The following is a 22,743-nucleotide window of genomic DNA, read 5'->3' as shown; positions in this document are numbered from 1 at the left end:
GGGTGAGAAAGTTGCAGGAAGTAGGAATGGACTGAAATACTTGTGATTTAAATTACATAGGGTCGTCTTGTTTTTGACCTCTTCCTCCCTCCCACATCCTCTCTTGCAGGTAATCTAGGTTTGCCTGCTAAATGTCCAGTTTGACAGCATGAAACAACAAATTAGGAGACAAGGGGTGATGTTTCTTATACTCTCCCCTTTGTGGGGTTTATTAGTAGGCCCTTGCAGATCCTTGGACCCACAGTGGTGTTCTTGAAATTGATCTATTTTTTAGTCAAAGTGTAGGTGAGATCTCTTTTTTTATCCCATATGGTTTTGAAGTGCAAACTAGGAGCTCTATACACACTCTATGGGCTACATTTATCAAAGTTCCATTTTGCATTCCCTAAATAGCGAATTTTAGGTAATCGCTATTTAAGGAATTCAAAATGGTATGTAAGAAAAGAGCGATTCCCTATTAGCGATTTCTATAGAGTCGCAATCGCTATTAGGGAATCGCTATTAGGAAATGCTACTCCATTAGTTCCTATGGGCCTAAAGGCACATGGGGCGAATGGTTTTGCATTAACTAATTTGGAATTACCTAATTGGTAATTACAAGTTAGGAAATGCAAAATTGAGCATGCCCGGGGGCCTAAGGCCCCCCTGAAGCACCCTCCATAAAAAATGGGCACATGTAAAGTGCACACATGCCCTAGGGGCATATGTGGGCTACATGGCACCTTGAAAAATGCATTTTTTGTGCATTTTTAAAAATTGCACATGGTTACCATCGACTTGGAGTCGATGGCAATAGCATTTCCTAAATGCTCAGTTTGCATTTAGGAAATGCTTGGTACATGTGCTAAGGGAATTGCAAATTGCGATTTCCCTATTTGGAGTCACAATTTTAGGTCATCGCTAAAAAAATTTGATTACCTACAATGCACTGTCAAATCCTTTCATACATCTTGAAAGGCTATTTTGCATTCGCAAAATGGTCACATTTAGCGATTCGCACCATTTACAAATGCAAAATAGGTTAATACATGTGGCCTTTATGTTCTCTGATTGCATTACATCTCGTCACCATAGGTGCCCGCGTTGTATAAGCCTGTCACACATAACTTGTGGCCCTATTCTCTTTTGGTGGGAGTTGACAAGGCATATTGTAAAGCATGCACCTTTCTCCATGGTACATAAACAACGTTACATTGAACATTTATATTGTAACAGGTACATATTAAACATGAGGTGCTTAACATAGCACATTGTGGTGCACGTGAGACTATTACAGAAACCAGGATATGGTTTGGGGAGAAACTGTGAGACTATATAATTGAGACAACACTAAACTTCACTCTAGTTTTGAACATGCATATAAATATTTATGTAAACATATATATGTATGTGTGTGCGTCTGTTTTTTATTTAACCTTTTTTGTAATAATTTACAGATCTGAATGAACATAGAAATGAGAATGAACATTCATTATGATACAAGATTACCGGCATTCAAAATTGCATGACATATGCGTATCATCACATCAAATCTTTACAGAGTAACAGCACTTAAGGGTACCTTGTACCAATACATTTGATAACAAATGTTTGTCAAGTACAATGACATTGCATAATGGGCCTCAGTTTCCCCTGCCTTAAGTGCTGATATAGAATTATAAAACCTCTGGTGAACCTCAAGTAGATGAACTCTTTGTTCCTTCACTGGGTTTGTTCTGGGACTGTCATGTGGTGTTCCAGTATCTGTTTTACCATTTACTTGTTGCTCTTAGAGTGGTCTATTCACCTTGTGGCTTTTTGCTCGCAGTCACGCTGTATCTCTTTCAATTGTATGCCCGAAAAATAGATTTCATGTGTACCAAAGTGGTCTAGTGCCTGGAGGATCAATTGCCTTATGAAGCAACAGCCTCTAGTCAGCCAGGTCTTCATTAATTTTCTTGTCTCTTAAAGTAGCACTCATGTGCACATCGTATACTACAGCCCACTCTTCTATGTCTTTATGGAAATTAGCTAGCTGTGATCAGAGTGATTGAAGCCACAGAATGGAAATTCGCTGTTTTCCAATACATCATTCGGCATATGGTAAATTTATGCATCCTTCTTTTTGGGTACTGGGACCAATCCTGGCAAATATTTTCTATGGGTTGGATTCAGCTTCCCCAGCCAGATGCAATTTAGCCCGTACATCTCAGAATTCATAGCCAGGTCATCTTTTTTTAAAGCCTCATCGTCCCTGTTACATGTAGGGCAAGTGTCTGAGTAACCGATCTATATTATACTTAGCACTTTCAGGGTTACATAAGTTAAAAGCAAGTCATTGAATCGTGCTAGTTTGAATTGTTTTCATTGCTAAATACTTGCTTAAGGTGTGTACAGGCCTTAGACCATTCCCCATCTGTCAGAGTCATCAGACACTGCTCAGCCTTGTCAGTTCAGAGGGCCTTGTAGATCTTCGCTGTTGATCGTTCCCTGCATTGCAAGTTTTAATCCCCTACCAATGTTGTTGTTTATGCAGGGCCTTTTTGGAACATAGTCCAGATTTTGGCTGTCCTAGCATTGTATATGCTGTAGTAAGTGGCTTTGCACACTCAGAGAACCTCTTCTGCTTCCCCAAGAGTCAGGAACTTACCATCATCATAAGAGGTCTCTCATCATGTTAGAGCGCTTGTTTTTTATCGGGCCTTATCCTGCTTAATTTTCTTTCTCCATAGTTACATTACACATGTTACAAGCAACTGTGCCACAATGACCCGTAACTGCATAGGTCTAGTAACTAATGCATGAAAATAGAACTGGGCCACACAGCTTTCGATTAGTTACCAGTCAAGTTATTATTTCACAATAATCTTGACTAATACAGCCTTTTAAGAATTTATTTTCAAAAGTAATTCTTTATATATTTTTTCTGCATGTTGATCACATTTATCTCATTTATCTCATTATACTCTTTAACACTTTTGACAGGATACAACCACTCAGTAAATTAAGAATACCATCTGAAAAGAAAAATACCATATTTTTGTTATTTTAAGTAATTTAACCCTTGTTAGTTTTTATTATCTACAAATTAGCTTGTGTGTGTTTCCAATTCAAATTTTCTGTTCATTAGTATTGTTGTCCTTGCATGATAACATTCTTTGTTTGATATGAACATTTATAGAACCAGCCCTGCATTTTAAAATTCTGACTTTTTATCTTGTGTCCTATTCAGAATAGAAAATATCATTCACAGACCTCCTTATGAAGTAACCATATATGAAGATCTGTCGGTCAATCTCCCTTCCCTTCAAGAAATTCAGACTGCTTACAATCGCTTCAAACAACTATTTTATATTGGTAAACATATATTTATTTTGTTTTAAATTGTCTGTGTATTTCTTTTATAGAAATAGAGAAATATGGAAAATGGGTGCAGCGAAAGAAGAAAGTTTTTTTTTTTCCCTTCACTTTATGATCATTGAGGTGCGCTGCTTCTCAGCCTTGCCGCTTTGCCCTCTAGGCTGATGTACTTTTCTTAACTTGACCATTGTGATGTACCCCATGATGCAAACTAACTGTTAAGATTTACTATTCAAGTGATGTTAAGCTGTTTCCAAAAGTCTGTGGTGGTACATTATTTCTGAGGTGACTAGTTTTGGTCATCCAATACATTCATAAGTCGGAGTGTTTAGATCGGCAAATATCTGGAAAGGTCATCGCCTTACACCAGCAATAAAACCCTATGGCACACTGCTAATAACATCCAAGTACTCACACTCACTTCCAGGCTCAATAACACTAATCAACCAAAATAACCTCTGGGCTTAACTCTAATGCTATCTAATGCTAATGATCTGTCCTATAATGCCCATCATCTCATTCCAACTGTACTCTGGAGACCTCAGCTGCCCACTGCATTCTCATTCTCCAAATACCGATTTGACAAACATGGTCATGTCCATTCCAAAATCCTGTATTTAGTCTTTGAGTATTTGGATAACTATGCCCTTATCTTGGTCAAAGCAGTCCTTCACACCCTATCCAAGCTTCATTGCAGCAGACTATAAATCTCTTTTGCTACAATGTAAATTTGCCCCTATCAATAATGGTACTTACAGACAGTCTTCCTCATCTCTTCGCATTCTCATATACAACCATGCAATGTTAGAACTCAACCAACTCATCAGTGGCTCCACATACTCCACACACGCCATGTGACACTCACTCAACATAATCTTTTTGCTTCATGGCCCTATCAAAAGGACTTCTCCAACAATCTCCATCACATTTACAGCTACACACAACCCCCATCAATATTTCTGACCTTGCATCTGTCCTAATTTCTAAAAGTGCCTCCATCACACATGACTTGCCAGCAGCCAACAACCACTCAATCACTCAACCACTCAATCAATAGGTAATTCTGTCTCTCAACTGATTTTTCCCAATATAATCCTCCCAGTGACTCACAAAAAAATGGTAAACTAAGGTTGTTTTCAATGCCATTTGTAGTAGCGGCTGTGACACCATTTGGATGTTGTAGACATTGTTCAACTATCCAGGCTTTTTTTTAAATTGCATAATTTGATTGCTTCCAACAAAACATTAACTGAAGCTTAACTTACCTCCGCTTAACTAATGTATTTTCAGTGAATTTCAGAAGCTTTTTAATGTATCTACCCGGTCCCTGGACTCTCACAATACACTGTGTACACTTATAAGCTTCACAGAACAGGCAGTGTAGACAATGCAGTATCTTTGGCCATAGCTAGGAAACGTTCATGTGCATACAGATCTACTGCACATGGCCTTCAGATGAGCGCTGGACATTATGCCCCACTACCTTATACCCTGTAGCTCATTCCACAGAGCAACTAAGTGTTATACACAAAATAGGCAACATTCAGGGAATGGGTACCAAGTGTCCCAAAACCTCCTGTGTCAAGCCTCAATTCTTCACAGGAGTGCGAAGATCACAAGCAAGCCCATACATTAGGGAACTTTCTTTCTGGGAACATACGCTCTTACCAATTTAGCTCAAAGGTCATGCATTATTCCCTCCATAAGCCCAGTTCATTGTTCGTCTCACTACACTTTAGTGACTCTGGTGGGAATCCACTATGTTGCGCAGTCTTCTATTCTAAGTGACTTCTATGTCTTTCCCAGTTTGACAAGCCTTTCCACTTCGTTACTCCTTTGGCACACCCCTCAAATCAAGTTCTCTCTCAGTACACAAGGATATTGATAAGTAGAAAGATACCAAGTAGGTAAGCAAGAGTCTCACACAAAAACAGCAGAATTGGTCAGCTTCTCCAGTATTTGAGTGTTATCCGTCTCCTCACCAAAGCACATGAAAGATAGAGAATTGCTGGCCATCTACATGGGTGTGTCTTGTTGGGAGATATTTCTTCTGCTGGAGAAGTGCCAAGGTCAGCTGTACATGCTCTGTGTCTGATTTGGGAGGGGCTGGAGATTCCCTGAAGTATTCATCCCTATTCATACCCCTGGACTAAGATGGAATCCAGAGTTAGGATAGATGCTCAAATAGTTAAGTCTTTAGAAGGTTCAGTCCAGGGTGTACACAATGGACACTTTCGATCCTTCGGACAGCTTGGTATTGACTTGGAACGTCACTTCTGCAATGCGTCATTAATGTGCACTGTATCTGCCAGATTGCTGTTATCTCTCCTGGTTTAAGACTCTAATATAGTGCCAAATTGTAGAGCAGGAAAGTACTTTGGCTTCTTCATTTCAAGCTCCACATACCACACCAGTACCAGGACTGATTCCTACCCTTTCTCCTATGCACCCATGTTACTGGATAGATGCAAGGTTGCCCTTTTCAGTCTTTTTGCTTTTCCCATTTTGATGCGGATTGTTTTGTTAGCATTCCTGCTTCTTCTAGCCTCATTACTTTCAGCACTTGATTTTCCCTGAGACTGACCACAATGCTGTAAGTACAAATAATTGCCTAATGCCATTTGATACACACTGGTCATATTGTAAGCCTTTTAAGCTCTGTCCATTGGGATACTGGCACCCCCACCAAATCACAAGGGAACTTGCGTATTAGTGGCAATCTGACCCCCATTCACAGATGACCTTTGAGCCCCAAATCCTACAGCAGGCTTAGAAAGGCTTGAAGACTCCACTCTCCGATCCATCCAACTCAGTCTCTGTAAAATAATTACCCTGCAACTAAGGACAATTCCATATTTGTTTTCTATAGTCTCGCTGCTTGGTCCATAGTGGTGATGGAGGATAGTGTATAGTTCCTTCAAACTGAGAAGAAAGCAAAATGTATTGAGTTCTAGAGAAAGCAACTCTATTAGTGTAATGCCACACCAATTAAAGCTGCCAGACTGCAGTTATTTTCAATCAGTGAAGCTTTGTATTCTTTTATGATGAGTGACTTTTTGTACCATGGCTTTGGCAGCTGCCTTATCTTTCTTGACCTGTGCATCTCAAAGAAGGTGGCAAATCACTCATGTTATCAGATCTCAAGAGTCCAAGACGTCACAATGTTTTCCTTGGGTCTCCGCTATTATTCTCGCTATGGCCACTCTTGGATCCATATCACCACAATTAAATGGGTCTGTTTGGTTCTATAGAATGGATGTGCTTGTACAGCTTCCTCAGTCATTCCGTTCAGAGCACCCCTGCCTCTTTGAGCATCTCAGCAATTTTGGTCTGATCCACCCACTCCTGCTTTTAAGAGCAAAAATGCTGATCCCAAAAAGGGGCCAGAGATAATATTTCAAACGTTTCTTTGTAAGCAAAATGGACAAAATTTTGTTTTATGACATCATTATGATTTAATCTCGCTATGCGCAAGTTCAGAACGGTCACCAGGGCTCAGGTGCTGACAACCGTCTAAAGTGACGACTGTGCAGGTCTGCTGTATCTATGTTGGGCACTGGGTCGGTTACAGAGATTTCGAACATCATGAGCAGTTCAGAAGAAAAATAATCTCTCTCAGGAGAACAGAAATTGTTATTGGAGTGCTGAACTAGGTAGTGCAGGGTCTGTAATCTGGATAAGACTCCCAAATCTATTTACAAAGTCTCATGAAGTGGTTACCTGGGGCAAGTGGAAAAGCACAATAATTGTTAATGTGCTGAAGTTTAGGCAATATTCTGAGGTCCTCATTACGAGTGGCTTGAGAAAGGGGCCATTAGTTCACCATCGCTGGAGTTACCTATGCCGCGAGTACGGAGTAATGGGAAGTCAATACATTTGGGGCTGAGTTCCTTGAGAATTCCTCATTATGGCCCAGACTTTCACTACTTTCTGTAGCTGAAAACTCGAGGTGAAAGTAAAAAGTTCCTAATTCTGATGGGGCAGGTTATTGTTTGTGACAAGCTTCATTGGAATTAAATAGACGCTAAGGTTTTTTTTTCGTAATTGGAAACTCAATGCAAAAATGTCCTTCCTCTGGGCCCAGGGCCTTACACAGACTATTTGAAGTCCTCTCCACAGCACGTACTGAATATCGTGATAGAACTCACCATCTTAGAGTGTCAGCTGGATACACCCTCTTGTAGCTGGATTTTCTAGGCATTCTTTATCATTGGTACCGTTTTAGGAAAAGAAAAACAAGAGGGCTGCATGTTTTCTCTCTATGGGCCTGAATAACTCCGGCATTTCTCTTGCATGTGTCTGTATTCCCTCTGCTTTCTCTTGTGCTGCTACATTACACAGGCACCAGTCCCATCATTGTTGAATTCCACAACATCCTTTCCCATCTTTGGGGGCACCTGCTATTGTGCAGATGACCAGGTAGGTGATGATTGTAGCCTCTTACATTGATTGGTTATGAAGGGCTGCTTTGGGGTACCTGGGTATCAGAGCTGTATGTCTTTGAAGTCCCACTTATTAGTGTATGGCTTCTATTGGAGTGGAAATTGGGTGTGCTCCACTGTGCCTTACTACTGCCCAGTCTGGAGCCCTGGATAGCTGAAGCTTGGGTTTACACCTTCTGTCCAAGTGGAAATTCGAACAAGAAATTCTGCACAACATTTTTCTGGGCCATTGGAATTTACACACAGCCAAAGGCTGATTTACAGTCCACTAGTTCTCCTCTTGGGTCTACATTCCTTTGATCCCTATGATCATCCCTATGATGCGGATTGATTGTCCAATAAGTGGAAAGAAACACGTTTGCAGCATATGCTGCTGTAGATGACATGGTGTACACACTCCAGACATCTAGGGTTGGGCTTCAATACAGCCCATTGTTTTTCTCCTAAGAAGGAGTATTGGTTTTGGGGTAAAGTGTGCTGCCTCTCCTGACACTCCCACTGTATTAGGACCCAGGCTACACATTAGAATCTTTTTTCGCCATCGTATTTGGACACGTTTTCCTTCCTCCGCAACCACTGAGCACCAAACCATTACTCTCGGCTGGAAAACTGAAGCTCCTTCATCTATGAGATAGTGGGCATTCAATAGCAAACATCCCAAATTCACCCAATATATTGAACACGTCGAAGCCAGATCACTTCATTAACCTGGGGCCAGGTTGTATAAGAATGACTTGTGTAGGGGTAAGCTATATACAACACACAATTACAATTTGGCATTAAAAGGATAGATGCAAGGTGCATTATTCTACAATGCACTGCAAGTCCCTACCTAGTCTCCATCTGCCAAGGAGTTCAAATGACTTGCTTTTGCATGGTGGCTCCTTCTGGTAGCCCTGATGACCCACAGAAGACTTGTGCAATCTATTTTTCTTCCCCTCCCTATACTATGGCTCTCAAGATGAGCTGTCTCAAGGGTCCATTTTTAAACTGCACAAGCATCCTGGACTAGTAAAACACCTTGAGTTTTGGGTAGCAGACATAGAAAACTGTCCCCAACACCCTTGGCTTCGATAAGAATTAGTTATAGTGAAGAAAATCGTCCTGCCATGTAGTGATCTCCAAAGAAGCGTAAGCTCCACGGCAAGGAATGGCACAGAGAGCACCATGCCTTTACCGATGATCCACGTCCAAAAAAGCCTCACCAGTACCACTTGTCTTCCAATGTTGAAAACAATGTTAAAGTGCTCATCAGAGAACTTTAAAGACCCTCTAAAATCTCATTCATCCCAAAGTGGAGAAGAAATTCAAGCCTTCCCGACAGGATCTTGTATTCACACAAGGCAACATACCCCCGGACTCATTTGTAGCCCACACAAAAATGAAATGGTACCAGATGCATGGTACTGGTACCAGATAAAGAGAGTAAGCCCAGCAGAAAAGCACGTAACACTGGATGCTGCACCACAGTGGTATTTTTAAAACTCAATGGCTCTCCTGTCAAGGTATGATAAGTATCAATGAGAAGAGGTGGAGATACCTCCTCAACATCCTCAAGAAATTAGTTAAGAAGATAGTGCAGAAGGAGAAAATAATTTCTACTGCCATTGCACAGTGGTCCTTATATGCTTTGGATATAGCTTTTAAGCAAATCAATGCACTGATATTGCTCAGATACCATGCATGGTTTGAAGTCTCTTACTTTCACCCAGAAGTGCACTAGTGTCTTTAAAGGTTCCCATTTGATAACAAGCATCTGTTAGGCCATATTTGGATGAGATACTTGAGAAAATTAAGACCGGTACTGACACTGCCAAAGCCATACCCATTTTGCAGCGTTGGTAGTGCAAGCAAGGTTTTTGTAAACCTCAGGCACCGACCATCAGCAAAAGGGGCATCAACCTCTAACTCCAGTAGCCCTTTCAGGAAGGTCAGTAGCAGTTTGAACAAGTACAGTATCTAGAAATGTCTTTAGAGGTAATGGCCATGCCAAGGGAAGAGGTGCAATTGGTAGAGGCGCCTCTACCTCCAAACAGTGACTTAATAGTTCTACCTCCCCAATAATCCAACACCTTTCGGGGGAAGTCTGAGATTATACCTTCCTCAGTGGCAAGAGTTAATCTCTCACTAGTGAGTATGTTCCTGTTCATCCCACGGTTATTCCTTAACATTTCACACACCACCACCCCCCAACATTGCATCCCAATCCACAATACATAATCAAGCAGCATCACAAACTCTTGCTGAAGGAGGCACAAGCTCTCTAACTTAAACAATTGATTGAATTAGTTCCACAAAGTCAAATGGGGGCAGAAGGTGTATTCCCTTTACTTTCATAAACCCAAGAAAGACAAGACATTTCAGATTATACTAGAGATGATTCGAGCTCTCAACTGCTACATTGTGCCAAATCACTTTAGAATGATTACTCTGCAGGATGTCAATCCACTCCTCCAAGTGGGGCACTATATGGTGACCCTCGACTTCAAGGATTCCCAATCCATATATCTATCCATCCGTATCCCTTCCAGGATCTCAGGTTCATGTAAGTGGAGCTCATTATCAAAGTACTATCCTTTGGAGTAAGAACATCTCCTAGAGTATTCACCAAAATCTTGATGTAGAGTTGCCGTATTCACATTCATGCGCTTCTATACCCAGATGATTGGCTGATAAATGGAGCAGCCATGACTAGCACACGCATGACAATCCATTCACCTTCAGAATTAGGGTTTTATGTTAATGTACAAAAAAAACCACCTTTGTCCTTTGCAAAGTCAATGGTTCCGAAAAGCCACACTGAGTGCAGTAACAGGCAAAGCATACCCAAGCAACAAGAATCTGATGTTTCACCTGCTGCTTCCCCTTTATCGGACATTGCCTCAACTTACAGTTAATGTGATCATAAAACTGTTAGGTAGCACTTGGATCCTTTTCAGGAGTGTCGTACAAGACTCTGGGCCCAAATAACTTGCAAATATGAGGAGCTGGTGTTGAAGGAGCCAAGTCTTCACGACAGAACTTAGTACTGGTCAGGCTGCAAGCGATGATCAATAGACACTACCCTCATTGGTTGTGGAGTACACAATGCAGGTGGTCAGGACAGGAGCAGCTTCTGCACGTCAATGTGCAGCTATTTGCAGTGCGTCTAGCACTTTGGGTCTTTCAGGAGCAAATCTGCTATAAGGCAGTGCCCTTTTGCACAGACAACATGACATCCATGTATTCCATTTAAAAGAATGGTGGTACCCACTCACCTCATTTGTCGTGTCTGCGCAAACAAGGTTGAAATTGGTCCATTCACCACCAAGTACATTTGTTGGCAGAATGCCTTCATGGAGTGGACAACGACTTTACAGACCTTCTCAGACAAATCTATCAGCAGAGCCACAAGTGGGAAATCAGCACTCAGGTGTTCATACGTTACTTCCAACAATACAGCATACAGTTGTTCTGTTCACTACATATGCAAAATGACCAAACTTCATGTCCATGTACCCATGACCACAGTGGCGTAGCTAGGGGGAAGCGGTCCCCCCAGGCGGCACTATTTTGGGGGCGGACAAAGGTATTCAGATAAGGCTCTGCTTGCTTTCGTGGACGTTTGGGGACGGGCAGAGAAGAAATAGGACTCGGGCAATGTCCTCTTCTTTTTTGTGCTGGCAGCTGTTCCCCCCCCCTCTCTTCCTATTATTCCCTCTCTTTCTGTCTTGCTCCTTACTTATTGAAAACCGTAACTTGAAGAAACGGTTCACAACCTCTCTTTCCTTCTTTCATTTAGTTGCTTCCCTGTGAAATGGATCCAAAAAAGAAACACTCTTGCAGGAAATGCCCTTTTTCTGACATTTTTCTATTCTAAAATGCAGCGGGATGGAGAGAAGTAGAAGGTTTTAAATATGAAAAATAAATGCATAACTAAATAAAGCAAGACAGAGTGGTTGCAAAGTGGCCGGATTGGTTTTATTCACATCCAAATACATCAGCCTCACTTTACAGAGTTTGCCAGGGAAGTGCTACTTTTGTTTTCTAGTCTTTCTTTGAACAGCATTGTTGTTCCCAGGTGGGAAAGTGTACCATTCCTGGAGGTACTGCAATACCTGGTTGATGGGTGGATTGGAAAACAAAATGTGTACCATGGCTCTGTGTTTATGGATGCGGTCTTTTTAAACTATACTGCTTACGTTTTGTAAGGATATAAGCAATGGACATTGAAACGGTTCCCTTCAGGGCCCTGTAGTCATGTCCTTAACTTTTCAGGTAAAACCACTCGCTGATTTCTGAATAGTGAGTGAGAGATCGTTAAGGTAACCATGTTGTTTCTGCTTACATTTCACATGCTTTACTTAATCTTGCATTACCTATGAGTGTTTGCTTGTACTTTTTTTTTAGGCAGCATATTACTCTTATCAAGTGCATAATTTGAATTAAGCCACATCCAAGTGTTTATAGCGGGCACAATTAGGTTGTAGCTGAAGGCAGTGCGAGTTTCTCTCCGTGGGGCAGTATGGAGTTCAGTGGGGGAGAGGATGTGGCACTATGGCCAGAGCTGTCGAATTTGGAACTGGGGAACTGGGTTCAGCCTTCATGACGAGTCCACCAGACCACTCTACTGAGGAAGCATATTCCCATGCTAGACATTAGAAGGCCCCACTAGACCTTAGAAGGCTTGATGTCTTAGCACAAGCGGGTGTACCTAGTGGTGTCAATTGTGGGTTAACCTTGAAGGCCTGTCCACCACAATCCATACTGAAGTTCATCTCCAGTCTTGCGGGCAGGCCTACAAAGCAGCACACCCTAGAGCAACAGTGATCCAGTCACTGTGACTCTGTCACTGAGGTCACATGAACCTTGAGCAGGTTAGGGCAGTGCGAACGGTGTGACCGCACTGGGTACCTATTACAGGTGGGTGCGTAGTGTTTGCAAGTATATTATGTTTTTTTTAAAACTATCTGCCTCCTTCCTGGCCTCCAGCAATTTTCAGAAACAATAAAAATGTCATGATAACTTCGGTGATTAATGTTCTTCCTAGAGAGAGATCCGGGTTTTGTCTAGTGGAAGGGTTGACTCCTGGAAAGGTAGCACAGAGGGTTCATGTGCCTGCTGCAAAGAACATGTACCATGCAGATCACAAAGTGCACTGCTTTAATGGGGGACCATGATGAATGGTCATTTAATGTCCGCTGTAGATTATGGATCCCTGAAAAGTGTCATGTATGTGCATGTTTGCATTGTGCTGAGGGGATTACCAGGTAATTGTTCACGCAGCTCTCTGATGGATGTCACATGATGTTTTTCTGAGTCCCCAGATAGATCATGCAGTCTGTGTGTTCTATTTTGTACTGCCAGTCACCGGTGTATTCAACTGTGCAGCCTTGGACCGTGTCATGTATGTGCATGTAACTTGCATGATCGAGGTAACTATTAGCGGCGATACTACGTGTCTCTCGGTCCTCTTTCAAGTGCTTGCCGTCCTTTTTCCCCAGCAACGCCCTCCCCGCCCCAGGGGCGGCAATCTGAGGGATAGCCCCGGGCGCCACAAGCTCTAGCTACGCCTCTGCATGACCGCAGTCCTTGGTTCTACAAATCAACTAATCAGGAAAAATTGCAAATGCTTTTCTCCACTTTACCTGTGATTCCTTGGGTCATCAGGAAAATATGTCCAGTTCCAGTGTGATTAATCCTCCTCAGATGTCCTACCTAGGCTCAACAGTCATGGTTGTCAGGGCTTCTGAAAATGTTAGTCCACCCTCACTCCGTCCCGACCTGCTTACACAACATTCGGGTCGGTTAATACAGCCTAGGACCAGGGAGTGTGGTCTTTCGATTTTGCACCCGAGGTCCGAGAATGGGAGTATCTATATACCTAAAACATCCTAAGGAATGTATGGAAATACTTAAAGAAGATAGTTAACCAACCACTAGGGTGTATTATGCAGCTAAATGGAAATGTTTCATCCATCACTGTCATAATTAAAACATAGAGCCCTTACCTGATAATGTACAAACCGTGAATGAATAAGTGAATGAGGTGATTTGCAGAGTGCTAATATCTGCCCCAGGGAGTGTCCCAGTGCTAGCCAACAAGCAAGATAAGATTCCTCTACCATAGTTACTAAGGTGAGGCGAATAACCAAGTCTTCAGGAGTTTCCGAAACAAATTCTCCTTTTTGATGGAGCAAAGAGCAAGGAGAGCTTGTTCCAGGCTTTCGCTGCTACAAAAGAAAAATAACCTCCTCCCCTCCTTTTCAACTTGAATGTAGCCATGTTAAATAACAGGGTCTTGCCTGGTCTTAGTAGTCTGCTTGGAGTGTAAGGCTGGAGCCTCTAAGAAGTATTTTTGGCCAATGCCATAGTAAGCTCTGTGGACCAACACTAGTGTTTCAACTTTAGGAAGATCCAAGTACAGACTATTGACATAGTCTAATCTGGACATAATTAATTACTTGCACCACTGTTTTGTTCTCCTGTCATGGAAATAAGTCCAGCATTTTTTTTAATGATCTTAAAATTGAGAAACACATACCTATTACAGTAAAAACTTGGAGATGTAAGGAGAGGTCATTGTCAAATTTAATTCCAAGGTTTCTTGCAATTACTGCTCTGGGAGGATGGTAGCCAATCCTTCAGGCCACCAGTCCCTGATAGAAAAATTATGACTAGGTCCAAAAACAAGGATCTCAGCCTTATCAAATTTGTATTTTAGCAGGCTATGATGCATCCATTTAATTACCTTTGATACATTTTGAAAGCAGCCACTGGATTAGTCACAGATCGGTCCATCAAAAGAGTAAGCTGTGTGTCATCAGCATAAAACCCTACCTAAATTCCTAAAGATTCTATTATTGTCACCGGGGGGGCCATGTCGACATTAAATATGGCTGGACTCCTTGTTGATCCCTCAGGAATACCATATTGAGTCTGTGATTTCTTGATGAGGAACTGGCTATAGTTACTGTTTGTTACATATTGGAGAAGAAGTATTGAAGCCATTTATGCGTCAAGTCACAGATGCTCATCTCTGATAGACGTTGTGGAAGTAATGAATGAAATATGGTGTTGAAGGCCACTGACAAATCAAGAAGAACAAGGGCAGCCTTCTCACTTTAGGTAAAAGTAATTTTGATGTTACAGACTTCAAGCAGGGCTGGTTCAGTACTATTATGTGACCTAAAGCCTTATTGTGACGGATGCAGAACATATGCGTGGTCACTTAGTCAGGTAATACATTGTTAACCAATTTTTCAAGGCTCTTGGAGAGAGTTGTGAGCAGGGAAATTGGACGTTAATTTGCTAGAGTATCTGGATTTGCTGGGGTTTCTTCAAAAGAGGTGTTGTGTTTTCTTGTTTCTAGAGAACTGGGGCAAAGGCTGATTCCAAGGAGGTATTACAAAGGGCAATCACCACAGAATGAATAACTTCATTAGCTTGTCCCACCACTTTTGAAGGGCAAGGATCCATTTGTGATCCCAATATACAACTACTGATGGCTAGTTTGGTTTGTTGCAGACTTCGTGGTTTAAAATCGTGCATTGTGGAGTTGGATTTGGGGTACGTATTTGAGGGTGGTGTCCAAAAGGAGCTGTCGAAAATTTAGGATCAAATTCAGATTGAATATTTAAAATTTTCGAAAAAGGCAGAATGATCATAACAACTCTGCTCAGGGTTATACTATTATATTGTATTTGTTACATTTGCAAAAGACAGGCCTTGCCTATTTATCAACACATATAAACTTAGCGAGAAGGCTCAAAACAGGTAATATCCCCTACACTATTGCCAATTCCTTCATGGTATGTTAACATTGTCTTCATTTGACTTATGGGGCCTCCTTTTGAGCACCTTCATTTGTTCCAGCTGCAGTTCCCTTCATAGACGATGGTTTTCCTTGTTGCACCCTCCTCCCTACATAGTGTTAGTGAGCTATATGCATTGTTAAGCGAAGAACCTTTTAAACAAGGCCATAAAGACAGAGTTGTGCTTAGGAAACACCCTTCTTTCTTGATAACATGAAAAAGTGACACTATTTTTAACTGGTCTGTTGTACTACATTCCTTCATTCCAAAGCCACCAACGCTTACACGTTACTCTACATGTTAGAAGAGCCATTATGGATTACATCGATTTTAATAAGCCTATGTGGAAAACAAGGTAACTTTTTTTGTGTTTGCCCAACCATAAATCAACACCATAATGTCAAAGGCAAGCCTCGCTAGGCGGATTGTATGATGCATTCAGATTTAGTACTCTGAAGCCAAATGTACATTGTCAACCACTGCTAGAGCACATTTTATTTTTCTCAAAGTGCCACAATGGCTTTTTTGGGTATTATTCCGCTGGCAGATCTCTGTAGAACTGATACTTAGTAATCCATCAACACTTTTACAAAACACTACGGTATGGAGATCCGTGCACTACAAGAAGTAAACTCAGACAAACAGTACTTAAACCATTGTTCCAGACATCACCTGCTACTGCTTGTAAGCCACCGCAGTATGGGAACGAGTACTGCTTTTAAGTCTATGCACAGCATGTGAACTACAGTGGCACATGTTTCTAACAGAAAATGTTACTAACCTGTAAAAATTGGCTGAGCTTGCAGCCCTGTAGGCTCACATGTACCTTTGCCACTTCCCCGGATTGTCTTAACATTATATGTTCATATACCAGTTTTGTAGACATCATAATGCTTCACAATCCAAAACCAATGTCTCCCCCAGGAGAAGGACAAATGGGTTAAGGTGGAGTTTGTGTTTTGGTTCATTGTGGGTTTCAGGAGAGGTAGCACGGTTAACGTCAAAACAAAAATTTCGTATTCATTGAGGAAAATTGCAACATTTGAGCCCAGCACTAGATGGCAGCACTTTTCTCGGCATGTAAATCTACAGAAGTACAAGCCGCAAATCGATTGTTACAGGTAAGTAACATTTTCTAATTGCATAGAACACAATAACTTTAAAAAAGCCTACAAAATTTCAAAATTAGTCTTGAAGGCTCAGTGTTGATGGTAGTCCAAATATGGCAGTTTGTCAATTATTTTAATTATAATTCTAAACAAAATATCTTTTTTGTGCCTTTTGTTGGTAATAGTATAGTGAACGTTCTGTATTGTGCTGATGAGTGAGCACTACCTTTCACATAGATTGGAAATCAAAAATATAAATATAATTGATTGTCTGTGTGACAAGGTTTTACTATCATCAAAGTTGACAAGATTCTCATGGTAAAACATTCAGTGATGGCCTCTAAATTGTTTTACCTTACTTTTACAGATTTATGACATTAAAGAACCCCAAACCTTGGATTTTTTTAAAGTCTTTTGCAAATAATTGTTGCATGTAGCTTAAAATAAACTGGTATTAAATATTCGCTTTATTAATTTATTCAACAGATAATCGCACAGAATATTGGGACTCCGATGTGAAATGGTTTTCTGTTCTCGAGAGCTGCAACTGGCTAGAAATAATTAGGTTTGTTTAAGACTGATTTGAGGCATTCATATTTTAAGTACATATATTGGCTGTCTATGAATGTGGATAGACCTGTTTTGAACTGTTTGACTCTTAGATAACACACCTACTTCATTTCTTAAGGTGCAGCAGTATGCTGATTTATCCACAAACTGGCACCTATCATCATTGCCATATCTTAACTCAACAATGTCCCAGAACTGCCTCGCGCCTGCCCCCACACTAAGGACTCTTTCAGCAACATTCGTGACTGGACCCATGTGGTCAATTGTTTACTTGAAAGACTACAAACTTAGCAGTAGTTCAGTTGATGACGTGTCTGCTGCCTACACCATTTGCCTACATATTTGCTGTTTTCCAGTTCAAAGATGTTTTTTTATATGAAGTGGTTTACTGCATTAGAAATCCTTTTGTGTAAATTCAGCAGTACCCTTTATAGTGACAAAACAGCCGTCTCATTGTCATTGTATCTTGATTGGCAAGGGTCCTTCTCTGGGCATTTGGGGCCTGATGGTTAATTTGCACACAGGTCTTATAGTACTAATAAAAGGGAGAAATTATGGCCGCACAAAGAAAGCTGCACTTTCTGTCCTTGGAGAAGCATCCCCTCCAGCACCAATGTTCTAAGGGGAGGTAATATGACATAAACCTGTAAATACTCCAGTTCCATTCTCGAACTCTTTCCTTAAGAGTAGAATTCCAAATGTCTTCTCTTCTGCTGTTAGCTCAGAAACGGTGCCCAACAAGCTCACCGCCTCAATATATTCTATTTATTGTGAAGGTGGTGTAAACTCTGCCCTACTCCTTAAAATCGGTTTCTACAGTATCACAGTAGATTATACCGAATTTGATTTTTTTTTTTAGAAACGTACTCTCAAAATATTTTGGTATAGGGTAATAGAAGAAAACCTGTTGGTGTATGAGCTACTGAAAAGATCCTTCAGTCTTGGGTATTCCCACGTGCATTAATATAGGGATCCAAGTTTGGCTCAAGTTATCTGTATTTATGTACAGCCCCTGGGAGCAATCTTTGACATCTAATTAGATGGATAGGTTCCCTTTTATGCCTCATTTTACTAAGATATTACACACTGTAACATGTCAAATGGTTGCTACATAACTCTGTCAACAGTGCTTAATTAAAAAAAAAAAAAAGGCTGCCACCATATCAACATGCGGCTTTGCCTCAGTATTGCAGGTTGTTTTTCATCACTGTGTGCTCCCTTTCATTAGTGTTGCTGTATTTTTCTCTTCCTCCTCCCTTTCCTGCCTTTCTCTCCTGTGCTTTGGGTCAAGCACACATTATGTTAACTAATGCTACCTCCATGGAAGTAACCAATAACATTTCAAGCAGAGTTAAGATGGTACCTACCAGGTATCTCTGGGTCCTTCAGCGCAGACTCAAAGGATGCTGCTTGCCACTGTTCCCTCTAGAGTGCGCGTCTGGGCGGCCGCGCACATTGTCATTTATCGCCGTGCAGGTGGCCCTTCAGAGCGCGCATTACAAAGGGTCCTAATGCTGATCAGCAGGAGAGATCTTTATGGGCGTCTGAAAACTAACAAAGATACAGGCGCCTGCAATAAAAGGACAACTCTGGGCAGGGGAAACAGGCTGGCTTTAGTTAAAGCACAGCAGAGTGGACCATATTTAACCCCTTTGGAGGTAGATTACTGTGGGCTGCTTCCATATGTTGTGGCATTTTTCTGTTGTGCTAAGGAAAAGACTAGAATTAAATAAAGGAAAACACAGTAAATTTAAGGTATTAACACATTACAAAGAGTTACTTATTTAGGCAGAGACAATACTTCGTTTCTACCTTTCTGCATACAGTTTACAGACACTCTTTTAATTAGAGCTCTAACCCAGTATTTCCTGAAGCTTTATTTATGGTGATACATCCAAACTGTACATAAAGATGCCTTTGAATTCTGTGTGTATTTTGTCAAGTTTGCTGCACACTTCAAACACGTAGGTCAAAATGTCAGGTTATGTTGTTTGCTGCTTATGCTTTTTTTTTTTTTACACAGAACCGGTGTTTTTAAACTTCTCTCACTATGCAGTGAGGAGAAAGAATAGCAGAGTGAATTATGTGCCAATCTTGCTGGGGTATATGAAGTGTGAAAAACGGAAAGGCTGTAGGATGTCGTTTTTTCGTAGCACAAAGCAAGCATGTGAATACCTGTAAATAAACTGTATAAATTCAGCACCTATGAAAGCAAAAATAAAGCTAATTTCTGAATAATTCTGAAGTGTGATTGAAACAGATTTTAATAGGATCAGAAGAAATCAAGACCCTCAAATAATATTCACTGAAGCCCGATTTCCACACATTATCATGTATGAGCAAAACAGTGTATAACTGTATGTCTGTGTAAATTTAGTGACCATTTCGATGGAAATGTGCTATCTGTAAATGAAAATGCGCTAACACACCATCCTTTAGTTACATAAAAAAATTGCTCGCCTCATGTCCATTAAAGCTAGGTGGGCTGTGGTTCTAAAAGGTTTGGAAAGCGGTGCACTAAGCACAAGTGATGGCAGTTAATTTACTCCCAAAAAGTACTTTTACTAAATATCTTGGTCCTTTTACTAAATGTCTTCGTCCACATGTATGAACCAATGGTCACAAAATACTGGTCGCATATTCCATCCAGTATTTTTGAACCATTGAGACATTTTGCCAACCAACCTATGTATTAATAGGTTGGTTCGCAAAATGCCAAATTGCAGTTGGTTACAATTCAACCTGCCTCATGAATACTAATTAGGTAGGTCAAAATGAGACCAACTATGATTCACAGCCATCACAGGGAGAGTGGCCTGCTTGGGTCAGCATATCACCGTGATTGCTTTTAAATAAAGCAATAACATATATATTTTTTTTAATGCAGCCCATTGTCTTAAAAGGGAAACGGTATGCATTTAAAAGAAAAACCAAATAAAAGAAAAGTTCAATTTTTTTTTTTTCGAGAGTAGGGAGGGTACCACCGCATACTCTGAAATATTTTGTCAACGTTAACGCTGGGTTACCGTGACATTTGAGTAGTCAGTAAAATATTAATGTTTTTAACCTGATTTTGGCTGCAAAAATATTTAATCCCAGTCGAAATTGGTATTCAAAAGGGATGCCCTAAATATATCATTTACAAATACTGATTCGGTATTTAGTGGCAAGCCCAAATTTCGATTTGATAACGTGTTACTGTGTGGAAATTTGGATTTGCTACATACCAAAATGTATTTTTGAAGGTCCAAACAGTCAGACATTGCAAATCAGACCTTTTGTGAACACAAAATGCCTTTGTATATCTGGCCCTTGTTAGCCCTTTTTTCAATGTCCACTGTTTTCAATTCCATTGATATGCTGAAAGTTGGATTTTCATTTAACAACCATGTGCAGTTGTGCTCTGTTTACATGGGCTGAACCGTTTTAGCTAACACACCAGGAAACAATTTTCTTCCCACAATTTTATATAGTGCAACACAGTTCCAAGAACCTTGGACGGCTTTATATGTGCACCAGAAAATGTTACCCGTTATTTAGGTTTTGCCTAGGACAGCGCATGCAAGATCTCTTGTTTTATATACAGTGGGCTTGGAGACTACCTATTACTTACCATTGTTTGGCCTTATTGTCACTCAACATTGCTTGCATCTTATTGGTTTGCTGCCATAAGTTTCCTTCCTCTTTGTTTGTTTGTCTCTCCCCTGGAATATTGATGCAATACTTGCATCCTTCCACTGCTCATTTTATTAGGTGCTACTTTTTTTTTATAGGTTTAAGCACTCTACCAGAGTGGGTCTTTTACATCTGGCTCCCTCATGTACTTCTCTCCTTCCTGCTGTCTGTCTAATTGCTTTCTCTACCCACTGTTATCTGTGTTGTAGCGTGTCCCCTCCCACTTTCCTCCAGCTCTCTGTGTTGTCGCTTGCTATCTCCCACTCTCCGTGCTTGTCCCCAAGTGGAAGAGGTGTGGCGCAGCAGCCAGGGTGCCTGACTCCGGACCACGGGGTTCACAGTTCGATCGCCGGCGGCAGGTTAACCCAGCATCATGTGACTCTGGGCAATAGCTCGCTTAATCTTCCCGACTTCCCCCAGCGCCGGAACACCTCTCTGGAGGTAGCTGTGCACTTTACAAAGGCTGGTATTTCATGCTGTCCGTGTTCTTGCCAGTCCCTTACCATTCCCTGTATTCTTGCTTGCTCCCTCACTCCCACTCCCCTCTTGCTGTCCATGTTGCCCCTGTACCTGCCATAACAAAAAAAGAGCGAGATATGATGCTGTCAATGATGGCCACATCATAGCACTTATTTAAAAAGAAAACTTTAGGCCCTGCATACCCACCTCCCATTTTATCCCAAAATGAAGAGAGGTGTTGCCTTTCACCTTTTTTAGAGGTAGCACGCTCACTCCTGTTACGACTCAGTTGCGCACACAGCTCAGAAAAGTGTGCACATAGACACTCCATTGCTGCACAGCAAAAAAAATAATTAGAGGGAACATTGCTGCTTGCTGTCATTAAAGCTAGAAAAAACAGGACAGTAACTTTAGAACCAGCCTAACGCCCAGTTACAAATTATAAAATAAATCTTGAAGTGTATTAAAGTGTATTAAAAGTTCCTCCTCCTTATGCTGTGTTTATTATACCACAGGCAGTGCCTGAAGAAAGCAATAGAGGTTTCTCAATATCTGGAAGTAGAAAACACAAATGTGGTTCTTAAAGGTAAGTGATAAGTAATACAGTAACTAGAGATAAAAACATAAATGCCAGCCTTCTTTTCATAAGCAAGCAAGGAAAACTGTACAATACATGAATGTTATTGTACCATATTATTGTTGAAGTTCATCACAATTAAAACTGCCTTGTTATATTGTTTTCATAGTGTGGTAACAGTAATTGCTTTGTAGCTCACTTGTATGTTTTTCATGAATGCCAACTCTGATTTTTTCAGTCACATCTAGAAGCATTTAATGGTGCATGAGATGTAAGTGGAGATATTGAGAAGCTCCAAAATAAAAACCAGTAATTAGAATTCAGATCTCCAACTTGTTTGGGCTGGATATTCATTATCAGTACTTGAATGTCTATCATGTTTAAACTCTTGCTGCAGAGGGTCTGTTTTTATACCTTAGAAATCAATTTTGCATGAACCTATTCTAGATTAATGTGCTGTCCATTATTGTGCCATATTGTGATTGAGTCTGAATTGTTTTCAACTAATAAAATAACGAGTTTAAACCTTTACAGCATCAACTGGAAAGATATTACATACACTAATCTTTATGAGAGCAGACATGTTTTACATTGAAGAAACAATTATTCTAGACCACACAACACATTTTTGTTGCTGACTCTCCTCAAAGTTCTTTTTGCATTTGTCACCACGAGTGGGACGGATATGCTCAGACGTGAGTCCCGTGCTCTCCATGCCACTGAAATCAAGCTATCCTGGCTGAAGAGGGGTGAAACCCCGAAACTGGTCCTAGGATGCT

The 22,743-nt window shown here is 40.9% G+C and overlaps 1 protein-coding gene across 2 annotated transcripts in view; it reads left to right on the top strand.

The window, feature by feature from the left end:
• MTMR12 (myotubularin related protein 12) overlaps positions 1-22,743 on the top strand; it is a 674,853-nt gene that overhangs the window by 415,535 nt on the left and 236,575 nt on the right. For both annotated transcript variants that reach the window (XM_085630615.1, XM_085630625.1), the window contains 3 exons: positions 3,212-3,336; positions 17,170-17,248; positions 21,903-21,973. In XM_085630615.1, coding sequence (XP_085486741.1) covers positions 3,212-3,336; positions 17,170-17,248; positions 21,903-21,973 — 275 coding nt within the window. The remainder of the gene's footprint in view (positions 1-3,211; positions 3,337-17,169; positions 17,249-21,902; positions 21,974-22,743) is intronic.

Source organism: Triturus cristatus, chromosome 2_1, assembly GCF_964204655.1.
Source record: "Triturus cristatus chromosome 2_1, aTriCri1.1, whole genome shotgun sequence".
Lineage (NCBI taxonomy): Eukaryota > Metazoa > Chordata > Amphibia > Caudata > Salamandridae > Triturus > Triturus cristatus.
Note: the sequence above shows the minus strand (reverse complement) of the source record. Positions and strands in the feature narration are given on the sequence as shown.